This window comes from Cherax quadricarinatus, chromosome 8, assembly GCF_038502225.1.
Source record: "Cherax quadricarinatus isolate ZL_2023a chromosome 8, ASM3850222v1, whole genome shotgun sequence".
In the NCBI taxonomy this organism is placed as follows: Eukaryota; Metazoa; Arthropoda; class Malacostraca; order Decapoda; family Parastacidae; genus Cherax; species Cherax quadricarinatus.
In genome coordinates this window covers 61999945-62025203 of record NC_091299.1, presented here as the reverse complement: position 1 = coordinate 62025203, position 25259 = coordinate 61999945, and the positions used below count along the sequence as shown (strand labels likewise).

Sequence of the window (25259 nt, the reverse complement as noted above, 5' to 3'; positions counted from 1 at the left end):
TGGGACAGATCACAGCCAAGTAGATCCTTCAGTCTCAGGCTTAAATTCAAATGTTCCTATTGATAATGATTGTGAATTTCAAATTTCTACTTTCAAAACAGAAGTTTTGCCTGTTGTTGGCATAATGAATAACACTGAGGCACAAAATACTAGAAAGGTTTCTCCCCATTATGAAGAACGCTTCAACAATGAATGTGTAGAATCATTCACTCAAGAAGATCACTTGAATCTCAGTAATCGAAAAAACAGAGTCTTGACCAGTCAGATCAATATCTCATCTACTCAGAGAGACACTTCTAAGTGCCGTGGAGATATCAGCCATACTGGAATTTTATTTACCAATTCCACAAGTCGTCCAGCTACCTGCCAGAAAGCTGCAGCATTCAGCGGTGCTGAAGATAATTCGGCAGCTGGTTTAAAAATGACCTCGTTTGTCATTAAAAAAAATACAACTTATACTATTAATAAAGACAAAACAGTTTTAAGTCAGAAGACTTCGAACTGTAATCGCAAAGATTTGTCTGACACTTACAAGAATAAAGAGGTACAAGCGTTAATGAAAGGAAACAAACAAGTAGCCAGTACTGGGATCTTTCATAAAATATTTAGAAGTAAAAGTGAAGATATATTAAGCAAGGATGGTAGCAAGAATAATGTCCAAAGATGCAGTGATAAAGAGAGCAGTGTGGTGGAACTTCTGTTAACCCCTGCACTAACTAGGTCATTGTTTGCCAAAAGTCAGAGTGATGATCAGTTGGACAAAGCAGCTGAGAGACCAGGGTTAACCAAGAGTTCTTTTGCAGAGTCTCAGTGTTGTGGTAACAAGGAAGTGTCTCCTGCAACGATGAAATGTCCCAAGATGAAAAAACCTTTTCAGTCCATTTTTGCACCGGATTCTAGTTCTCTTGGTACAATTTTCAAAAAGAAAATGAAATTGAGGAAGAGTCACAATTTTACCACTGATGATATTTCGTTACCATCTCATTGCTGTTTGGAGAAAAAGTTGCATTGTCAGGATTTGCAAACAGGAATTTCTGAAACAAAATACTCAAGCCTACAGAAATATGCAGAAGATAAGGAAATGTATTTTCCAGTTGCCACTAAAAATGCAGAAACATCAAAAAAAGGTGAAATCCAGAGAGTATATCAGGTTAATCAACCCATGATTTTCTCAGCCTCAGTTACTGGTGAAGGAAATAGGGAATATTTACACCAGAGGGTCTTAACTAATAGTATAAAAGATATGCCATTATTGGTAAATAATAGCACTCCTTTAAAAAGACCCAAAAATATTGAAAAAGGTAATTCAGGGGACCTCATTAATTCTGAAAATAGCTCAGTTGCCTTTGAAACTTTTACCAAAAAGCCGCCTTGGTTTGAAAAGTTCATAAAATCTCAGTTAGAATCCTTTGGTCGGGAAGATAAAGTCCTGCATAATTCTCACACTTTAAATTATTCTTCAGGTTCTTCAGTTTTTAGTAGTAATTCAGATGTTACATCTCAAGATGGTATTATAAACTCCAGCTGTCAAGACGAAGTATTGCCAGACAGAAACACCTTCTCCGAGTCACTTAACCGTCTGATGAAACACAAAGGTCAGCCTGAAGTTCACAAGCGAATTGCAGAGAAACTTAGTGCAGTAATACAGGAGTTAGATGAAGAAAGGTGCATAGCACCTCCATCTAGTCCATATCCAGTATCCAAAATTAGCAGTCTTCATCATGGAGTAAGGAGACAGAGTCACTCAAGATGTGATTATTTTCTGAAGCCAACAAATGTAGTTTTTCCTAGGCCTACGAGTTTGTCTCTTGATATGCTAAACCAGCCTAGAAGAAACAGTGCACCAATGTTATCTCCCATAGAAGAGGCAAAAAGTTCCCCCTCATTACACAATGCAAGTTCCAATATAAACAGCTTATTATCAGTATCTTCTCATGCTCTCGAAAGTCAGCAAGTAAAGATTGCTCCATCTTTGTGTTCCTCGAAGATAAATGCTCCATCATCGTGTCCTTTGAAGGCAAATGTTCCATCATCGTGTCCCTTGACAGAAAATGCTCCATCATCATGTCAATTGAAGGCAAATAAGCTTTCATTGGCAATAAAAAGCAGGAGCCTTGATGAAAAAATTGGAGCTAGAGACTGTACTCAAATATTTCCACCGAATTACTGGGAGCAGCAGCCAGAGAGTGTCACTAGGATGTTAACACATGTTGATGGAGTGCCGCTGTCAGTGTTGTCACTTGAAGAGACTGTGAGAGATCCTTGTGATCTTATTCATCTAACACCTAAAACATACTGTGACCATTATGATAATGACAGTGAAGTTGAATATGTCTAAAATATAGATGGCTCATGTTTTTAAGCATTTCTTGATGTTGACAGTTTCTGAAATATTTGTAAAGGAAGATTGCCATCATATTAGTATTTTTAATTTTAGTAAATAATTTTTTTTTTATTTACCTGTAAATGTATGCACACAATTTGAGCTTTATTTTCCCCCACTGCCACCCACCCTGTCCTTTCTCTTATCCACACATTTGTATCTCCGTGTCACTGCATGGGGTCTGTGCGGAGATCATCAGTGGCTGCATGACCACTCCACAGTGCTATTTTAACATTGATGGGTAAATGAATTTCTGCATTTTATAAATGCAACTTATTTTTATAGTAAAACAAATTTATAAGTAGAAAATATGACAGTATTTACACTGGCAAACCTGAAAAGCAGGTTACGTGATCTAGACGACAAAACACAAATAACCCGCACATAAGAGACTCAAACTTGTGATGACGTTTCAGTTCAGCTTATTAATGGTCCAAGCCAGACCAAAACGTTGTCATAAGTTTCATTTTTCATGTGCAGGTTATTTATGTATTGTTCCAGTCACTATATTGTGCCATTTTGTTCTAGGCTACAAAGGTGGATTACATGACCATGTGACCTGCCTTTGTTTACAAGCTTAATCTGGCATATATTTTTGAGTTTGCTGAGGAGGACCTCAGTACACAGGACAGAATTTCACTAATTACCTTATTCTTCTATATTTTATTATTTCTATTTGGGCTTTTTTGTTTCATTGACTAGTGGTATTATAGTTTTGTGTATATGTATGTATATATGTACGTATTTTTTTTTCAACAAACTGGCCGTGTCCTACCAAGGCAGGGTGGCCCAAAAAGAAAAACGAAAGTTTTTCTTTTTAAATTTAGTAATTTATACAGGAGAAGGGGTTACTAGCCCCTTGCTCCCGGCATTTTAGTTGCCTCTTACAACACGCATGGCTTATGGAGGAAGAATTCTGTTCCACTTCCCCATGGAGATAAGAGGAAATAAACAAGAACAAGAACTAGAAAGAAAATAGAAGAAAACCCAGATGGGTGCGTATATATATGCTTGTACATGTATGTGTAGTGTGACCTAAGTGTAAGTAGAAGTAGCAAGACGTACCTGTAATCTTGCATATTTATGAGACAGACAAAAGACACCAGCAATCCTACGATCATGTAAAACAATTACAGGCTTTCGTTTTACACTCACTTGGCAGGATGGTAGTACACCCAGGGAGGTACTACCGTCCTGCCAAGTGAGTGTAAAACGAAAGCATGTGCACTAAGTGCACCACTCACCTTTTTCCCCTCATCAATTCTATGATTCACCTCATCTTTCATAGACCCATCTGCTGACATGTCCGCTTCTAAATATCTGAATGCATTCACCTCCTCCATACTCTTTCCCTCCAATCTGATATCCAATCTTTTGTCACCTAATTTTTTTGTTATCCTCATCACCTTACTCTTTCCTATATTCACTTTTAACTTTCTTCTTTTACATACCCAACCAAACTCATCCACTGACCTCTTGCCAGCACCCGAGCATTTACTTCTCTTACAACCCCATTTATAAATATATTGAACATCCATGGTGACATTACACATCCTTGTCTAAGGCCTACTTTTACTGAAAATAATCTCCCTTTCTCCTCCATACTCTAGCCTGAGCCTCACTATCCTCATAAAAACTCTTCACTGCTTTCAGAAACCTACCTCCTATTCTATATATTTGCAAGATCCTCCATATTGCCCCCTATCCACCCTGCCATATGCCTTTCCAAAATCCATAAATTCCACAGAAACCTCTTTACCCCTTCCTAAATACTGTTCTCCTATATGTTTCACTGTAAACACTTGGTCTACACACCCTCTATCCTTCCTGAAGACTCCTTGTTCATCTGCTATCCTACTCTCCATCTTACTCTTAATTCTTTCAATAATAACACTACCATACACCTTACCAGGTATAGTCAACAGATTTCTTTCTTTCTCTCTTTCAATGCACCGGCTGTATCCCACCGATGTAGGGTGGCCCAAAAAGAAAAACAAAATTTTCTCTTTTTAAATTTAGTAATTTATGCAGGAGAAGGAGTTACTAGCCCCTTGCTTCCGGCATTTTAGTTGCCTCTTACAACACGCATGGCTTACGATGGAAGAATTCTGTTCCACTTTCCCATGGAGATAAGAGGAAATAAACAAGAATAAGAACTGGAAAGAAAATAGAAGAAAATCCAGAGGGGTGTGTATATATATGCTTGTACATGTATGTGTAGCGTGACCTAAGTGTAAGTAGAAGTAGCAAGACATACCTGAAATCTTGCATGTTTATGTGACATAAAAAAGGGACACCAGCAATCCTACCATCATGTAAAACAATTACAGGCTTTCGTTTTACACTCATTTGACAGGACGGTAGTACCTCCCTGGGTGGTTGTTGTCTACCAACCTACTACCTATACTGAACAGACTTATTTCCCTATAAATTTTGAAGGAGGGGTGTTAATGTTGCAGTTTAAAAACTGTAGTGTAGTGATGGAGTGAATGATGGTGAAAGTTTTTCTTTTTCGGGCCACCCTGCCTTGGTGGGAATCGACCAGTGTGTTAATAAAAAAAAAAAAAAATTTGTCCCCTTTGTCTTTATACAAAGGAACTATGCATGCTCTCTGCCAATCCCTAGATACTTTACCCTCTTCCATATATTTATTAACTCCTTAACTGTCCAAACGTAGATCTACATTGTCTAGCCCAGCGCTCCAAATATTTTGAAAAAAAAAAAAAAATCTTTTTTTTTTTTTGTAAATAGAGGGCATTTTTTACATAAAGTAATGTAAAAAGAAAAATTTAGGGGTCAGTACTTATGGAGATATAAGGCTGCAAAGTCGGCGCTTGTTGCTTACCTGACGGCAATGTGAAGCGCTGCCTCTTGCAGAAGTGTTGCCGTTATACCTTTCTTCTTTTTTCATTTTTTTTAATTTGTATAATTTTTATGTTCTGATAATTACAATGCTGCCTGCATGACGCATTGCCGCCGCGAGTATTGTCAAATATTGTACAGTGGTGTGCATCAGCCGGCCCAGCCCAGCTGCCAGATGCACGGTCGTAAGTCGAGTGGACGTATGTCGAGCAGGTCGTAAGACGGATGGTAGGTGTATTCTTGTTCTTCATGTTGAAGTGGAACAGAATTCTTCCTCTAAGCCATGCGTGTCGTAAGAGGTGACTAAAATGCCGGGAGCAAGGGGCTAGTAACCCCTTATCCTGTATACATTACTAAATTTAAAAAGAGAAACTTGTTTTTCTTTTTGGGCTACCCTGCCTGGGTGGGATGCGACCGGTTTGTTGAAAGAAAGAAATTACAATTTGTAATAGTTCTTGTGATTTCATAGCTAATCTTTGTTCTGACACTAATATTAGATACTGACAAACACACTGACAGGTGAACATTTTCACCTACCTTAGTCACACACTATTGTCTAGAAATATATACATAATATTTATAGGTCCCAGCAATGTTATGGATATACAGGAGTATATAATAATAATAATAACAATAATAATAATGATAATAATAATGTTGAAGCATGGTGTAAGACGAGTGTCACTCCACTGCTGACAGTGCAGCACTAGTGCCTTGGCTTTATTTGTTTTCACTGTTACCCATAAACATGTCTGTCTGTCTGTCTAGCTCTCTGCCTGTCTAGCTCTGTGTCTGTCTAGCTCTCTGCTTATCTCTGTCTCTGCTTATCCGTCTTTCTATCTGCTTGTCTCTCTCTGTCTCAGAGAGTGCCACTTGTGAACCAACAGGTATTACACACGACACGGTCATGAACAAGTGAAAATACATATTACTTGCAAGTCGTGCTTACTATGCATTATATCTTCAAGCACAGTACGTATAGCACTTTGTCTGGCTTTTTTGGGATATCTTAGATAATTTACACTGTGTATAATTGTTGACCAGGTTGTTGGCCTGGTTGACCAGGCAAGCACCAGACGAGCCTGGCCCATGGCTGGGCTCAGAGAGTGGAGACACTCTCGAAACTCTTCAAAGGTAAAGGTATAACAAAGGTATTGGTGAGACAGAGACAGAGATAGACAGAGACATAGATACAGACAGACAAACAGAGATAGGGACAGCCGGCCAGTCAGCCTGCTGAAAACATATTACATGTTCCAGAATTGTTTCTCTTTACGTAGGGCATAGGTTATAAGATATTCTGGCAGGATGACCCTACCAGTGGTACCAAAAATGAAAGTATGTTGCACAAATGTTGCACATGGGTTATTATCAAGGTTTTTGATATATCCTCGACCACTTATGGCCACATTCACCTCAGAGCCTCTAGACTCAGGGTCAGCATCACTTTTCTCTTAAAATGGGAGTGTTAATACTACATGACATCAGTAAATCCCAGGTGTTTGCTGCGATGTTTGCTCTAGCTGGCACTCAATTGAACTGGTGCTCCCACAAGGTACTAAGTTGTCCCAGATTTTTTTAATACTGCACACACTGAGTGTTAAGACCCATTCTGTGCTGACAAGGCATCTCAGGCCAATCATGCCAAATTTGGAGGCAGGAAAAATAAAACGTAGATCTTCGTTTGAAGCGCTAGCAGTAAGAACGTAGATCTACGTTTGGACAATTAAGAGTTTCTCTGGGAAACCTTTACGTCTGAGAAAAAGAGCTGGAGTACTTAAGAGAGAAAATTAGGGCAGGTCAAATTCCAGGAGATATTTTGCCATTTTTGAACTGTAGTCAGTGATGATGAAAGTGTTTCTTCTTTTTTGGGTCACTTTGACTTGGTTATACCTGCTGATGTTAAGTTATAACATTACTATCCTGATCTATTGTCGGTGTCCAAAACTATGATCAAATAAACCGGCTACAAATTGAATTACGTAAATCCCCTCTACAATTTCAATGTCTTTGCAAGTTTTTCCTTTGCAAGTTTATTTCCTACTGGGTAAGAGAGTTAATTTTGTTAATATAAAACTATAGTCATGAGACTGCCCAAGTGAGTGAAATTTATATATTATTTTATACTACTTTGTTTGCTTCATTACCTTTATTAGTTTCTTTATTAAGGTTGTATAAGTTAGCTGGTAGTTGGAGTATAAGTTTATTGTCAGGTGATACAGGATATACAGTGGACCCCCGCTTAACGATCACCTCCAAATGCGACCAATTATGTAAGTGTATTTATGTAAGTGCGTTTGTACGTGTATGTTTGGGGGTCTGAAATGGATCTACTTCACAATATTCCTTATGGGAAAAAATTCGGTCAGTACTGGCACCTGAACATACTACTGGAATGAAAAAAGTTCGTTAACCGGGGGTCCACTGTATTTCTATTAATGTATTATGGTATTTTTGTACTGTATTTGCATTTATGGTAAAGTTGCCTTTATTTATATTTCATTTATGGCTACCTAAAGCTCATGTAGAAGCTCCTGTTGCAGGATCGATAGTGTTGGCGGGAGTATTATTAAAGTTAGGGTGCTATAGTTTAATCCGAGTTTTAAGAGTTAAGTTGGCCAAGAAGACTCATCAAGCATGCATGCATGTTATGTATTCATGCTTGATGGAAGGGGGGGATCTATCCGAGTTGAAAGTAGCGGTGAGGTTTTCGGACTGGTAGTTTAACCAGTAAACGGTCCAAACGTATATATACGTTACATGTAGCGCCCCAAACGTATATACACCTACCATCCGACTTACGACCGAGTTCGGTTCCAAGAAACCAGTCGTAAGTTGAAATGGTCGTAAGTCGTACTTTACTACTGAGCATCAGCAGAACATTTTTGTAATGACTTTATTTTATTGTTTTATTTTGGTATTTCGTGTTTTACTTTACTTTTTATGCTGTTAGTACTGTATTTTATACTGTAAGGTTTAGGATAAACACTGATTACAACACAAATAGTTGTTTATTTCCCAGAAATTTGGCATAAAAAACACGGTCGTAAGTTGAGTGGTCGAAAGTCGAGCAGGTCGTAAGTCGGATGGTAGGTGTATATGTTTTAATTTTCCTGCCTCCAAATTTGGCACAATTGCCTGAGATGCCTGGTCAGCATAGAATGGGTTTTAACACTTGGTGTGCACCATATTAAAAAAATCTGGGACCACTTAGTACCTTGTGCTCTTTTTTTCTATAAAAGAAACTATTTTTTTTGTCAAAATATTCGGGGCGCTGCGCAAGTGAGCGTATATATACGTTTGGACCGTTTAAGGGTTAATAGATAAAACTGATAGGTTGTATTAATTGTGGTTCATTGAACATTTCCTCCCACCAAACACACACACACACACACACACACACACACACACACACACACACACACACACACACACACACACACACACACACACACACACACACACACACACACACACACACACACACACACACACACACACACACTTTTTTAATCTTTAAAGCAGTATTTTATGTTTTTTGTTTAATTCATTTCTCATGATTGACTCTAGTACAGGTCCTCCATCAAAAATCCGGCATCATTGGGACCTGTAGTGTGCCGGATTACTGAGTTTGCCGAATTACAGAGTGGTTAGGTTAGAATACACTTAATAAAATTAACCAACTTGACTTACACAGTTCATTGAACATCGGCAAAAATCGAACATTTCCGCTACTTTGAGCTCAATTTCAAGGTACTTTTCGTTATGAAAGCAATCAAAACCATGTCTATTTCTGTAATATATCTTCCATTCTATCAAATGAGTCCAAAAAATGAGAATACAACCATAAGACCATACGAAAATATACTGCAAAGAGGTGGCTAATGGCTGAGAAGTGAACTCCCTTATTTAGCGTCCGTCTTTTTTATTTTAGTTGTACGTTAAGAAGCATCTTTCCATCATACATTGCCCAAGTTTCAGTGAGATAGCCCAACAAACAACCGAGAAAAAAAAAATATTTACCAAAAATCATACATGGCAAGCCCAAGCCAGGTACTGGAAATAAGTCACTGTGTCTGACTTTCCTGGGTTATCCTAGCTTCTCTATACATATACTGCTATGTATGATAATCTATGCAACTGTATTTGTGTATACCTGAATAAACTTATTTACTTCTAGTCTGTCAACTGAGTACAAGAAACCGCCCATTCACTTATTTCAACTACCCAATAAAGTGGTCAGAAATTGGCAATTTGGCCGATTTCACACAAATTTCAACAGATGCCAATTTCAGAATAGGGTCCAGAATAAACAATGCAGACATTCCTGGCACTAAAATAACATTTTCTCTGTTTATTAGTCACAGCTCCAGGCCCCTCTTGTATTACTCTTGCTTACCATTTGGAATTTTTATTCACAAAAAAATAGATGATTTACTGTTATGCAGACTACTGCATTATTTTAATAATTGTATAAATAATGTCAATCCATTCTTGACTCCGTATTGGAATTTGGACTGGCAGGCGGACAGGTATTGGACGATGACGTCATTTGTTTACTCTTGAGCTTTGCTAAAGAATACAACATTTTTGCTACTGTGAGTGCAATTTCAAGGTACTTTTCGTCATGAAAGGAATCAAAATCATATCTATTTCTGTAATATATCTTTCATTCTATCAAATGAGACCGAAAAAATGAGAATATAACCATAACAACCATATAAAAATATACCGCTAAGCGCCCGCTAATGACTGAGAAGTGAACTCTGCTATTTATGGTCTGATTTCTTTCATTTTTGGTGTACGTGAAGAAGTATCTTTCCATCATACATTGCCCAAGTTTGAATAAGATAACCCAACAAACAACTGAGAAAATAATATAATAATAATAATAATAATAATAATAATAATAATAATATCTTTATTTACTACACATACATGTACAAGGTAAACAGGCCTAGCTGACATCAGTGACATACTACTGTATAGAAAGGCACTTGTTATGCTGAGTATTTCAAGAAAATTAGGTCAGTGTCCCAGGATAACACCCACACTAGTCGACTAACACCCAGGTACCCATTTACTGATGGGTAAACATAGACAATAGGTGTAAAGAAACACGCCTAATGTTTCTACCCTGGCTGGGAATCGAATATTTACCAAAAATCATATATGGCTAACCCAAGCCAGGTACTAAAATTAAGCCACATTGACTTTTTTGGGGTTATCCTAGGTTCTCTACACATATGCTGCTATGTGTGATAATCTATAGAGAGAAAATAACTTTTTTGTTTCATGTTTATGGTGGATTACGAGTGTATATCATAGTTAGCCCTGTGCTATACTCCGTTTTCTCTAATATAAGCCACCAAGACAAGGATAGGAGAATGGTATTTGTTTACCATATCCTCTTCATAACTCTGTCGAACTGCTCGGTGTTATGCCGAATATTATTCATTCTGGTGTATTTAACATGTTTTATGTTATTTATATTGTTTCTTATGTCATATTAGATCAATTGTGATAGGCAAATAAGCTGTAGTGTTGATATTAGCGTAATAATAAAGCATACTCTCCTGCTTCATGAGACTGAGCTCATGGCAACCGACAATGGCTTCAAAGCCACCTTATCTTTAATGGATAATGTACTGTGTAGGTGCTTTACATAATGAGAAGCATTTCTTTTATTCATTGGAACCATGGCTAGGGCTAAAAGTAAGCAGGTTAAAACAATAAATGGAGAAAAAGAAATTGGAATGACCTATGCAGCAAGTAGCGTCACCAAACAGTACCAGCAGGTTGGTGTGGCGACCCTGGAAATTTGAAATTATGCTAGCCAAAATTAGTGCCGAATAACTGAGGGAACCGAATAACTGATTGCCGGATTTGTGATGGCGGACCTGTATAGTGGACCCTCAGTTTACGTAATTAATCCATTCCAGAGAGCTTGTCATATACCGAATCTGACTTAATCTGAATTAATTTTCCTCACAAGAAATAATGGAAATCCAATTAATCCGTTCCAGACTCTCAAAAGTATTAAACAAAATAATTTTTTTACAGTGAAACATATAAGTGAACAGTATTTAGATAAGGCTAAAGAGGTCTTTGTGGCATTTATGGATTTGGAAAAGGCGTATGACAGGGTGGATAGGGGGGCAATGTGGCAGATGTTGCAGGTGTATGGTGTAGGAGGTAGGTTACTGAAAGCAGTGAAGAGTTTTTACGAGGATAGTGAGGCTCAAGTTAGAGTATGTAGGAAAGAGGGAAATTTTTTCCCAGTAAAAGTAGGCCTTAGACAAGGATGTGTGATGTCACCGTGGTTGTTTAATATATTTATAGATGGGGTTGTAAGAGAAGTAAATGCGAGGGTCTTGGCAAGAGGCGTGGAGTTAAAAGATAAAGAATCACACACAAAGTGGGAGTTGTCACAGCTGCTCTTTGCTGATGACACTGTGCTCTTGGGAGATTCTGAAGAGAAGTTGCAGAGATTGGTGGATGAATTTGGTAGGGTGTGCAAAAGAAGAAAATTAAAGGTGAATACAGGAAAGAGTAAGGTTATGAGGATAACAAAAATATTAGGTGATGAAAGATTGAATATCAGATTGGAGGGAGAGAGTATGGAGGAGGTGAACGTATTCAGATATTTGGGAGTGGACGTGTCAGCGGATGGGTCTATGAAAGATGAGGTAAATCATAGAATTGATGAGGGAAAAAGAGTGAGTGGTGCACTTAGGAGTCTGTGGAGACAAAGAACTTTGTCCTTGGAGGCAAAGAGGGGAATGTATGAGAGTATAGTTTTACCAACACTCTTATATGGGTGTGAAGCGTGGGTGATGAATGTTGCAGCGAGGAGAAGGCTGGAGGCAGTGGAGATGTCATGTCTGAGGGCAATGTGTGGTGTGAATATAATGCAGAGAATTCGTAGTTTGGAAGTTAGGAGGAGGTGCGGGATTACCAAAACTGTTGTCCAGAGGGCTGAGGAAGGGTTGTTGAGGTGGTTCGGACATGTAGAGAGAATGGAGCAAAACAGAATGACTTCAAGAGTGTATCAGTCTGTAGTGGAAGGAAGGCGGGGTAGGGGTCGGCCTAGGAAAGGTTGGAGGGAGGGGGTAAAGGAGGCTTTGTGTGCGAGGGGCTTGGACTTCCAGCAGGCATGCGTGAGTGTGTTTGATAGGAGTGAATGGAGACAAATGGTTTTTAATACTTGACGTGCTGTTGGAGTGTGAGCAAAGTAACATTTATGAAGGGATTCAGGGAAACCGGCAGGCCGGACTTGAGTCCTGGAGATGGGAAGTAAGTGCCTGCACTCTGAAGGAGGGGTGTTAATGTTGCAGTTTAAAAACTGTAGTGTAAAGCACCCTTCTGGCAAGACAGTGATGGAGTGAATGATGGTGAAAGTTTTTCTTTTTCGGGCCACCCTGCCTTGGTGGGAATCGGCTAGTGTGATAATAAAAAAAAAAAAAATTTTTACATGAAATATACATTTTCCTACACAGAAAACAATGAGACATACAGAATAAACAATACTAAAATGACATTTACCTTTATTGAAGTCTTATTGATGAATGATGAGATGGGAGGAGGGGGGAGGTGTATTAGTGTTTGGAAGGGGAATCCCCTTCCATAAGGACTTCAGGTACCAAGTCCTTTTCTGGAGTTACATCCCTTCTTTGTTTTTTAATGCCACTAGCACCAGCTTGAGAGTCACTGGACCCCTACCACACCTAAAATCTGTCCAGAGAGCTCTGTTTCTGGTGTGTCTTTAAGATTTCCCTAAAATGGGACACAACATTGTCATTGTAGATGTTGCCAGCACAGCTTGCAACATCTGTGTCACGGTGATGTTCATCCATAAATGTTTGCACTTCAGTCCACTTTGCACAAATGTCCTTAATCTTTGAAGAAGGCAACTTCCTCCATCTCTCTTCCTCCTCCTCTGAAGGAAATTCCTGAGCTGTGGTCTGTTGGTGTTGCACCTAAAGCTCTTGCAGCTCTGCAGTGGTTAGCTCTTCATCGTCGTCCTCCACCAACTCTTCCATATCCTCCAAACTCACATCCAATCCCATGGAATTCCCCAATGCCAAAGTAGATTCCACAACTGCCATAGGCTCCTCAGGGTCAGCCACAAACCCTTCAAAATCCCTCTCTTGTACACATGCTGGCCACAATTTTCTCCAAGCAGAGTTCAAAGTCTTGCAAGTCACTACTTCCCAAGCCTTACCTATAAGGTTTATGCAAGTGAGGATACTGAAGTGATCTTTCCAGAACTTTCTTAGGGTCAATTCAGTGTCTGAGGTCACTTCAAAGCACTTTTGAAACACTGCTTTGGTGTACAGTTTATTGAAATTTGAAATGATCTGCTGGTCCTTGGGCTGGAGGAGAGGAGTGGTATTAGAGGGCAAGAATTTCAGTTTGATGAAGCTAAACTCCGGCACCATTCGCGCTTCCAAGTCTGGAGGATGAGCAGGAGCATTGTCCATTACCAGGAGGCACTTGAGTTCCAATTTATTTTCCAGGTCAGAAATTTGCAATTTGGCCAATTTCACAAAAATTAAAACATATGACAGTTTCAAAATAGGGTCCAGAATGAACAATGCAAACATTCCTGGCTCTAAAATAACATTTTCTTTGTTCATCAGTCATGTCTCCAGGCCCCTCTGATATTACTCTTGCTTTCTATTTTGAATTTATATTCATACAAAAAATAGAAGATTTACTGTTATGCAGACTACTGCAATATTGTAATAATTGTATAAATAATGTCAACCCATTTATGACTGCATATTAGAATGGCTACTTGGACATTTATTGGAAAATGACATCATTTGTTTACTTTTGAACATCGGCAAAAATCAAACATTTTCCCTACTTTGAGCTCCATTTCAAGGTTCTTTTCTTAGTAAAACCAATCAAAATCACCTCTATTTCTATAAAATGTTTTCTGTTCTATCAAATGAGACCAAGAAAACGAGAATACAACCATAAATACTATACGAAAATAGACCAGAAAGTCAGCATTTTAATTAAAAAAAACAGTGAGTTTTTCTTTTCTCATTATGGACTGCGTGCTGCAGGATTTTTTTTTGTATGGTGCACACTGACCACATAGACCCATTCTCTCACATGTGGGCCTACTAGCTTTCTCCTGCTTGATTTGAAGCTGCTAGAATTTATGAGTATATATACGTCAAACACGGTGGCTCGTAAGATGTATATGTACGACTGAAACAGTCAAAGGGTTAAACTGTCAACCTCTGACTGCATGTATATGTGGTCACTCTGATGTGTAACTCAGTTTTTGAACTTAAAATTTTAAGTGGAAATATATTTTACATGTGCTTTTATAGATGACTATAGTTTTTTTTTTAACACATTGGCCGATTCCCACCAAGGCAGGGCGGCGGGAAAAATAAAAACTTTCGTCATCATTCACTCCATCACTGTCTTGCTAGAGGGATGCTTTACACTAGAGTTATAAAACTGCATCATTAACACCCCTCCTTCAGAGTATAGACACTGTACTTCCCATCTCCAGGACTCAAGTCCGGCCTGCTGGTTTCCCTGAATCTCTTCATAAATGTTACTTTGCTCACACTCCAACAGCACGTCAGCATTTGTCTCCATTCACTCCTATCAAATACGCTCGTGCATGCTTGCTGGAAGTCCAAGCCCCTTGCACACAAAACCTCCTTTACCCCCTCCCTCCAACCTTTCCTAGGCTGACCCCTACCCCGCCTTCCCTCCACTATAGATTTATACGTACACTCTTGAAGTAATTCTGTTTTATTCCATTTTCTCTACTTGTCTGAACCTTCTTAGCAACACCACCTCAGCCCTCTGGATAATAGTTTTGGTAATCCCGCACCTCCTCCTAATTTCCAAACTATGAATTCTTTGCATTATATTCACACCACACATTGCCTTCAGATATGACATCTCCACTGCTTCCAGCCTTCTCACCTCCAGCCATGCTTCACACTCATATAAGTGTTGGTATAACTATACTCTCATACATTCCCCTCTTTGCTTCCACGGACAAAGTTCTTTGTCTCCACAGACTCCTAAGTGCACCACTGTAGTTGTATTATAATAATTTCAAAATGTGGATATCATTTATGAAGTTTATGTACAATACTGCATTTGAAATTACAACGTGCAATTTAAATTTACACAGGTTCAATGACGGCTGAATGTCATGTAGGCCTCGGTGAGTCTGACTCTGGCATCTCTACCCATTTTGATGGACACTCCTCCTCCTCGCTGGAAGTTGGGGGAGTTTTAGGCTATGAGTGTCTTTACCACTCTTCACCTCCAGCCCACCACCGGCGATACTCACACCAGCCAGGTCTGTCGTAACTTCTTGTTCATGTGAAATATTCGCTTTTGTCCTAATTCAGATTTTTAATATGCAGTGTTTTTCATTAACTTGTTAAAACACTCAGGATCAAGCATAAAACTGCTAACCCCCTATAGCTGATTCCCTGTAGTGGTGTGTCCCACGATGTGTAGTTACTTAGATATGTAATTATATTCTTTTGCTGAGTTTTTACTCTCTAGTCCATGTTTGCAGATTGTGTATTTCATTCCCTAGTCCCCCATCCCTCCCAAATCACTGAAGGCTTTCCCATTTAACTATTTGACCCAATCCGTCTCCAACAAAAAAAACTTATTGTATACCAACCTTTCAGAAGTATAGCTTTAAATCAGGGAACGGGTGAGGTTGAAACCCACGTCAAGTGAGTCCTAAAACTCACAGGCCAGTGTGTTAACCAGTGAACCAGCTGACTCTAATAAGATTCACCCAACTAGGTATATTTCTATACACTACAGAACTCGCTTGCCATGGTTCAAATCCCACCCTTTCCGTGATTTGTTTGCAGACATGTTATTACGATTTCATGAATCGTGAAGCTTTAAACATTGTCCCAATAAATTTTATTAGTGTCAGTTTCATAACACCATAGAAGACATATTGCTTATATTTCTTGAAGATATATTTATATGTATGATGTGTCATGTGTGTATGTTGAGCTTTCATTTTTGCTTTTCAATTTGATGAGTGGTATTGGTGAATCATTTTATTAAATGTTACCACATAGGCATCTAGGTCCATTTCCAACTTAATTCCCACACTTGTCTCAATGTTAAATTTATCCTGACAACTCACTCAGATACTACACCTTCTATTTATCACGGTGTCATCTTTTATTCTCTTATAATGCCCAACCCGCTGCATTGCATCTTTCTCATCTTTCCTCACTCCTCGCTGTTCACTTGTATTCATTCCCAAGGAAATCCATCTGCTAAAATTTTAACTACACCTTCTGGTGTTTGCTTTGACCTTATCATTCAGGAAATGATAAGCTGTCAAACTGACTTAATTGTGCAAGTTTCATTCTTGACATATTGGTTAGGTCAGGTAAGATTGGTCAGGAAACAGGACAGCTGTTACCTGACATGGGTTATACGATGACCCACCGAGTTTTTGGTCATCTGACAGAGACCTTCTGCTGGCTTACCCATTCACCCCTTTAAAAAATTATTATAATTGGATGTCAGTGATAATAGGCTCACCAACTACGTATTAACTTTTGTCTTAAAATTTTCTAACAAATAGAATTCCCTGCATGTATCTTTCTGATGATGATAGTGATGATGGGGGACAGTTAAATCAAAATTATTGGAAGGTTACATGAACACTATACATTTTGAAATTAATTAGGCTTTGTGGCTCTGCCACTGGTTGGTATCCTCTATCTTGGGTGTGCTGACATCAGAAAATACAATTGTATTTTCTTTATGCATTTATAAAAATTAGCTGTAAGCACAGCTCAAAAGTGGTAAAAAATTGCTAATGAGGACACCAGGTATTTAAGTAAAAAAAAAAAAAAATAATAAAATATGAAAATTTTGCAGATGTCAGCTGACACTGCCAGGAAAACACTTCTCTTTCTCTTTTACTTCCTTGTATGATCCAAAATAAAACTAAATAGACAACTCGAAAATTAAAAACTATTGAGGAGTTCATGTGCAAATAAATTATTCTCAATACAATTTGAATGCATAAATGCAGATGGAGGGTTATACTGTAATACCGCAATGACAGAGTACAAAGCCACACTTGGCATTGTAGCCCGAGAGCCATTTACTCTCAGGCTACTTCACATTATTACATTACTCCCCCATTTTCACACCTGGCTCAAAAAATGTATAAAAAACTGCATTTCCTTCACTGAAATGTTTAAATTGCCTATATTTTTCTATTGTACAGCGTACTCTGGAAAGGAATCACTTGTTTTGCACTTGAAAAATGTTGTTACAAACTTCCATTGTTCTCAAATAGTTTATACATTAATTATCTTTTGATTCATTTGGACTCATTATCTGATGTTGAGTTGCACAGTCGACTAGGTGATGACTTTTGTGGTCGCCAGCCAGTCAACTCCTGATCTTAAATTTTAATTAATATAATGATTTGTTTTACTGATGAAAATATTGTTAGAGGGAAAATTGCTTTAATTCCATGATTCACTAGTTGTGAGAATAAGTCTTTTGCAAGTATGAAAGTGCTTTGAAGCTGATATTTATATGGTAAAGCGTGTCCTTTTCTTGGCTTGCGTTTGCCACAGTGGCAGTGCCATGGTTTATCATGATTTGCCCTCTTGCTATATGCACAACAGAATCACGGTCGCGGCCCCCTTTCCCGCATGCTGTGGCCGTGCTGCCACCTGTCCCAGCAGCAGGTGAGTGCCTCTATCCAAGGCAGTAATGGTAATCTTAAGGCTTTTCCCGTGAAGCTTACTAACAAGATATAGTTTTACTCTGCATACTCACTTGCCTGAAAATTCTCTTCGGAAACGTTCAAATAATATTTGATATATTGATTGTTTTACGTCTCGTTTGTTTTATTCTTGCATTGCTCTGTCTGATTCGAATGTTTGTTTAATTTAGCCTTACTAATATGCCACTTGCAAGATGATGGTATGCAGAATGGCACTCAACCTTTCTCACCGTTGCCAGATACATGTATCATTTTACATAAAAAGGATAATATACAGTGCATAAACTTTTTTTTATAAATAAACTGTTGTAGGAAGAGACCAAGGCAAGGAAACAATGTAATGTCCAGCACTTGGTCAGAAATATCTTAATTGTTAATTTGCAAGAGCATTGAGTGCAATAATCACACATTTTTTATGCTTTTGTCATATATTTAGTTACTGTACTAATACAGCACTCACTTGTTTGTATTAATAGCAATTAATGTTTTAAGAAAATTTTATTATTTTTAAGGGTAATTATAGTCTTCAGTAAGAAATTATGGATCATTTATCATAGTTAAGATTGTATTTACTTTAAGCAGTAGCACACATGGCACTCTTGCACTGAGTAACCTGCCTCTCTCTGCATGGACTACACTACTCTTGTTATATTTTGAAGCAGTGTGGTGACACAAGACTTTTTTGTACTTAGTCTAATATTGGTGACACAAGACTTGTTTTGTATTTATACAACTTTTATTTCTTTTGTGCAGTTTACAAAATGTGGTTCACATATAATAAATATTATTAAGCACAAAAGAAAGCCACTAGCATGCTGTGCATTTCAGGTTCAATGTTGGTGATACAAGACTTTTTTTTTTGTAAATAGTATAATATTGGTGTCACAACACTTTTTTTTTGTATATAGTATAATATTTGTGACACAAGACTTTTTTGTACTTAGTTCAATATTAGTGACACAAGACCTTTTTGTAATTAGTATAATATTGGTGACACAAGATTTTCTGTACTTACTACAGTGTTGGTACATCCACCTGGCTTCCTTGCTTGCAGACACCTCCTCCCTGTGTTTTTCTACTCTATACTGCCTTCTACAAACTTTTTGTATATATTTTTTTCACATATCCCATAACATCACTTCTAATATTGCTTTATTGCCAGAATGTTTGCATTTGGCTTCCTCGCATCATTTATCTAGCTCACCTGAAGGTGCTTGGCATGTGTACATCTGGACATTGTTAATACACCGTCTTGTTTAAAAAAAGACCTGCTTTTCCTTCAAAAGATTTTGGGATAGAGATCTAGAATCGAGAGCAAAACAATATATCTCACCAGTAGGAAAACTGATGGAAATCATAACTATTTTTGGGTATAATGTTACGTATTTTATGTTTTACTGCTGTGTAAGGTTGGGTATCTGTTACATATAGAATGGATATCAGATAGTCATGGAATTTCTGTAGAATGGTTGATCAACTAGGTTATCGTTGTGTGCAGTCGATAGGCCTACATAACTATGAGTTTTCTTTTGAAGAATTGCACTTTTGCTCCAGCAATATATTTTATTCTGTACCTAGAAAGTTAAAGATGCATGTTTACGCTTATGTGAGTTTTTTGGGGGGGGCATGGGTGGGGAGGGGGGAGGGTTTGTTAGTTGCAGGTTTTGAGTTGTGTGGATCATTCCATGCAAGGAGTGTTGGAGGCTCAATCCTTCGTCAGCTAATCACGGCCTGCATGCCTCTCTGATCAACCAGGCTACCTAGAGAGTCAGAAATCTGAAATATTTTGGGCCACAGATATTGACAGTGTTTATGGCACATTTGCTTTTCATTGGGTCTCCTTTTCAGGCCCAAGTCTAAGACTAGGCTGTTGTTGCAATGATTCCTGCAGCCATAAACAGATACAGTAAACTCTTGATTTAACGGGCTAATGGGGGAGGGGGAATGGGTGGCTAGTATGATAGATGTTTTGCAGTGATCATAATAACAGGCAGTTCTGTAACCAATGGAGTTTGTCATTTCCAAAATGATTAACGCAGCAGATTTTGTCCTGGCCACCATTTAAGACTCTGTTGAATTGCGATCCATTAAATTGATAATTAACTGTATATGTAGAACTACTCTCAAGAATACCTAAGATTCTTGAGAAAATTTGTAAGGTGTAATTTTATGAAGTGAATTACTATCTGATAAAGGCCCAGTTTTATGTTTAGGGTTTAAATTTCCAAATGATCCAAAACTGATAAAAAAAAAATTGTATTACCTAAAACACAGTTATATAAGCATCAGAAGCAGTTACGATAGTGTAACCATTGAAAGTGATCATTATGCTAAGAGTACATTGGGCACGTTGAATGCAGATTAAATTTGTGTTGGAATTCACAATTTCACATTCCACTATTATAAAAGGTTTATTATTTCAACCTGTACCTACTGCCATAGGCTTCCTAGTGTGTTTTTTGTACTTTAGTGCCATTATTTTTAGAGTTTTTCTTTTTATTGGCAATGATTAATGGGTCATAAATTTTTATAAACAGTAAAATCTTTGACAAGATTGACTCCCAGACAGGATGCAAGGTGAATAAAGTGGGTGAAATTTCTGCATTTTTTTTTTTTTTTTTTTTTTGTTTGGAAGGGATTTCACATTCAGTAAGCCATGGTGATTTGTTCGAGCAAAATTTCTTAATGCAAATCTTTGTAAAACTAGGAATGGCTGTAATGGATTTTGAGTGAAGAAATATAAGAAGAATGATCATGTGGTAGGCCTTGTGTTTAATTCCCATATCCCTTACCTTAAACTCTGATGTTTTTTGCTGCTGTTTGTTTACTGTCTTTCTAACTTGAGCATAGTAAAGGCTATCTAATTGTAGTGTGAGTTATGCTATTACCAGATGGCAGCATGATCATCTAACCCAACTATGTTATTGCAAGGAATTCTAAATATTTTTAATTAACACAAAAAAGCCTTTCCTCATTTGATGACTGAGTTCTGTTCCTAAGACCATGTCGGTAAACGAATTCGTTGCTAAGTGAGGAGTATTATATAATAATAGTGGGTTTGTGTCAACCATCTTTGATATTATTTTAATGTCACCTTTGCACCATTTATAACATTTCTGGTATATTTTTAAATGTTTATACAGTATTGTATATTGTAATAAACAGAATAGAGGAAATCAGATCTAATGTACATTATTTAGGTATGCATACTGGTCAGAGAGCTCGTCGTAAGTCCAAGTCATCGGTAAATGAATACGTCATTAAGTGAGGAGAGGTTGTACTGTGTTTATATATAACATATGTGAAGTGATGTGGCATTAGGAAATTTGTATGTACAGAGAGAGGGCTTCAGTAAATGATTAATGAGTAGGAGAGTTTATTTGTAGACAGTTCAGGAGGTCAGCACTCCCATGGTTCAGTGCCAGAGTTGACACTTGTAATTAACGAATTCTTGTGAATAAAAGAGCATTGTATGAGCCTGTCCCTGAGTACAGGAAGACAACATTGAAATGTTAAGGAGACAAGTGAGAAACTCCTCGGACAGGAAACTGAAGGCCAGGTAACAGAGAGCTGTGTATTTCAACTTCAGTAATTCTTCTGGTGAAGCTGAAATATACACATCTTTGTTACCTGTTTTTCATTTTCCTTTCCAACAGATTTTTCACTTTTCATTGATCACTATTTGACACTTTATTCTTGTATGGATAAGTATATTCTAAGTGTTTCTCTGATGTTGGCACAAAAATATAATTGCCTGAGCCACTCAGTGAAAATTTGAAAGGGCATTTATAAATAAATATCCTATATCCATTGGACTACAAGCGACTGGAAAATAATAATTTTTATTATGCTACCAGGCATGGTTAGTGCGCGTGTTGTTCGACGTGGAGGCGCTGGCGTCCCTCCTGATTACATGGCAACACAGCTGAGAATGAAACAGATGGGACGAGCTCTTTCTCATGATGGTGTTCAATATTATCCTCAGACACACCATGATGGTAAGTTGTGATCACATCTGAATTTGGTGGATATAATACTAGTGAATGTATATTTTAGTGCATTTTAAATAGTGACAAAAGTGCCAAATTTAATTTGATTATATATATATATATATATACATATATACAGTTTATATCTATGTATAGAAGAAATTATATTATCTGGGATTTTGCCTTAAATCTTGTATCTTCCATGCCATGCTGTTATGTAGAAAGTTATCAATTTAACCATATCTCCATAATATTTCTTTCCATTTGGCATTAAGTACTGGTAACGTATTCCCCATTTCATTGTACAGTATAAATTATAGGAAAGATTGAATTTAAAATACCATTCATGATGGGAGGGAAGTTGTCACTAAACCCATAAGGATCAAATGCATGGGGGAATGGGAGGCAGGCAGGATGATTCCAAGACAGGGAAGGTGAGGTTAAATCTCTTGGGGTCAGAACCTCTCAAGAACTTCAAGGAAATTCAAGGAACTTCCTTGAGGGGATTGAGTTTGACATAAAGGGCCCTGTGTCCATGTTTATGTTCTCTTAGTCTGTATATATAGGTATGGAATTAATTATATTAATAGTGGTCCTTATTTCAGACCCATTAGTCCATAAACAAAAGAAGTTGTACTACGAATAACATGTAAATAATTTTTTTTGTGCATTTCATGAATAGATTGACATTTAAAAATATTTCTTTATATAATCAAAATTTATTAATTTTTGTAATGTATGTCCATGAAAGTACATATGTTATAAATTTGCAGATGAGGAAGAAGATGCTCAGGTGTCCGCTGTGTAAGCCCTGATCCGCTGAACACAGGGTGATAGACCTAGTCCCATATCAGCATAGCCTCTATAGCAGGGAGACGCAAATGATTTGTTCCTTGAACTTTACAAGACAAGTCCTGCAAGGTTTCTTGGGGGCACTTTGTAACATCTTTCTCAATTACTTAGCAATTAGATCATGTGGCAAACAAGTCAGTTAAACCATACCGATTTTGTGAGTCAAGTCAGTTAAGGAACCCAGATTTGCTTATCTTATGGGAATGAAAGTTCAGAAGCCAAAGATAATTTTTTTTTTTTCTGAATGGCTCAGAGAGTTGACTTTTGGCATTTATTATGTAATGATTTATGAAGGAAAATCCCAAAGCCTAAAAAACTGCATCTGACTACCTGTATAAATAAAGTTAAATTGACATTTGCTTACATACTTGAATGGTTGTTGGTATTCAGATGTAAAGTACGAATTGATTCAGAGGTTGAATCAAGATTTTTAATCCATTTTCTCAACTCTCTGGCCATGGGATACTTGGGGCACAGCTTCATTAAAATATTTTATGGATATAAATACATGTAGATCATGATTATAAGTGGATGTCCTTGTATATATTTATATAGATAGATATATCCATGTCCATATGATTAGCTGTTAAGCATAATGCCTAGTTATATGTAATGAGGTCAGCAATTTTGAGACTTAAGCATTACTTCTGTATGATAAATTTTTAAGTGTAAATACAAATCATCCATATGGAAGGTAAATGTAGGACTCGAGATGTTGACTCCTAAATGACCATTGGTGGATTTAGATTATCCACACCCTATTGTCTGTCCCTCACCAATGTCAAACAGCCAGCCAGCCACTTTGTCGTCCAAATCCGACCCCAGCCCAGGGAACCACTAATGCTTAGCTAGAAGGCAACCATCCCGTCATGGCGGAGCTATTCGTTATCATAACTAAACTCAAAACTTATTTATTTTGAAATAGCTAAGCAGCAGCTTGAGAGTTAAGAGGTTAGTAGGTTGCTGTGTCAAGGTGTTCTCTGAGGGTGAGCGCGAGTCTAAATGAGATATTTTCAGAGCTCGGTGATGTAAACCATAAGAATCTTTCATGGTAAATTAAAAATGTCATAGGATATTAGATAATGATATCCCTTAACTATATTCGTAATTCCTTAATAGTAAGGAATTATTATATTCATATTTTCGTGAATTTTTCCAACCTTTGATTAAATTTCTTTTTTGTCATTTCATGAATGTTTACTGTAATGTTTACTAAAATATCCCAGTTATATATCTTTGATGTCTAAAAAAAATTCAAGAGAACATTCAATGTAATGTAATTTTGTTGTATTTTTTTCCTATCTGATGATGAGCTATGTATTTGTGTAAATTATATGTCTGAAATCTCATTGTTCAGTGCTGGATACTCCCATGTTATTTTCTGGACATGCAGATGGTTACTCTTGCTCTAACTGTCAACCCTGCGGCCCTTTTTGGAGGCCTGGATGAGAAATGTACAAATAAATATACTTCACTTTGTAATGGAATTTTTATTTATCCTAATTATGGCATATATATAAGGTCTGGTTAATTCACAACTGTGGGAGTTTTGGTTCAGAGTTTGTGTCTCGTCAGCGTTGTGTTCCACAAAGGGAGGTTCCCTAACCACAGTGATGGCCTCTTGATCCAAGGCATTGAAGATGACCTGACTGAACTTGATTGTCTCCCCATTCCTCTATGACCCTTACAGGTTTTGCACTTTGTGACTGTAATACTAATTAGGGTTAATTTAAACCATGTATCAAACCCAGATTAACTCTCTCTCCTCCCCAGAGGTGCTATCAAGAAGTTTCCAGACCTGAATTTTTGTGCACTTCCTGAGTGAAGTTTGGAGGTGTGATGTTTAGCTTGTTAGTAAAGACTGTAAATGCCTAGTTAGTAAGTATTTGCAGTCTTGGTTAGTTGTAAGTTGATTATTGCAGAGGTCTGTGAGGAAGTGAAAGTCTGGATCTACATCAGCATTCAGCAGCAGTACTTAAATAATGGCAGTGACTTTGATAAAACATGAAAAGACTTGGGTAAAATAAATAAGAAATTACTGCAGATTATATATATTTTATATATACAGTGGAACCCTGGTTTTTGTCCGGTCCAAATATCATACAGTTCAGATTTTGACCATTTCTTTTCGGCGAATTTCTACCCCAGGTTTCGTACAACCACTCGGAAATCATCCACATCAGACGCGTCCACCCACCCGGGATGCCACCGCTCAGTCTGCCTTTGTCACTTGTTCAGTGAGCAATACTCTGCACATTCATCCGAAACATTGGTGGTAGAGGGTGGTAGTGGTTGTGGTTGTGATGGTGGAAGAGGTTGGTAGTGATGGTGGTAGAGGGGTGGTTGTGGTTGTGATAGTGGTAGAGGGTGGTAGTGATGGCAAACAATT

The 25259-nt window shown here is 37.7% G+C and overlaps 1 protein-coding gene across 5 annotated transcripts in view; it reads left to right on the top strand.

The window, feature by feature from the left end:
• LOC128685297 (rap guanine nucleotide exchange factor 2) overlaps positions 1–24352 on the top strand; it is an 832363-nt gene extending 808011 nt beyond the window's left edge. For all 5 annotated transcript variants that reach the window (XM_070083069.1, XM_070083072.1, XM_070083070.1 and 2 more), the window contains 4 exons: positions 15423–15593; positions 17929–17991; positions 21887–22027; positions 22792–24352. In XM_070083069.1, coding sequence (XP_069939170.1) covers positions 15423–15593; positions 17929–17991; positions 21887–22027; positions 22792–22826 — 410 coding nt within the window. In that variant the 3' untranslated portion in view covers positions 22827–24352. The remainder of the gene's footprint in view (positions 1–15422; positions 15594–17928; positions 17992–21886; positions 22028–22791) is intronic.
• The last annotated feature ends 907 nt before the right edge of the window (positions 24353–25259 follow it).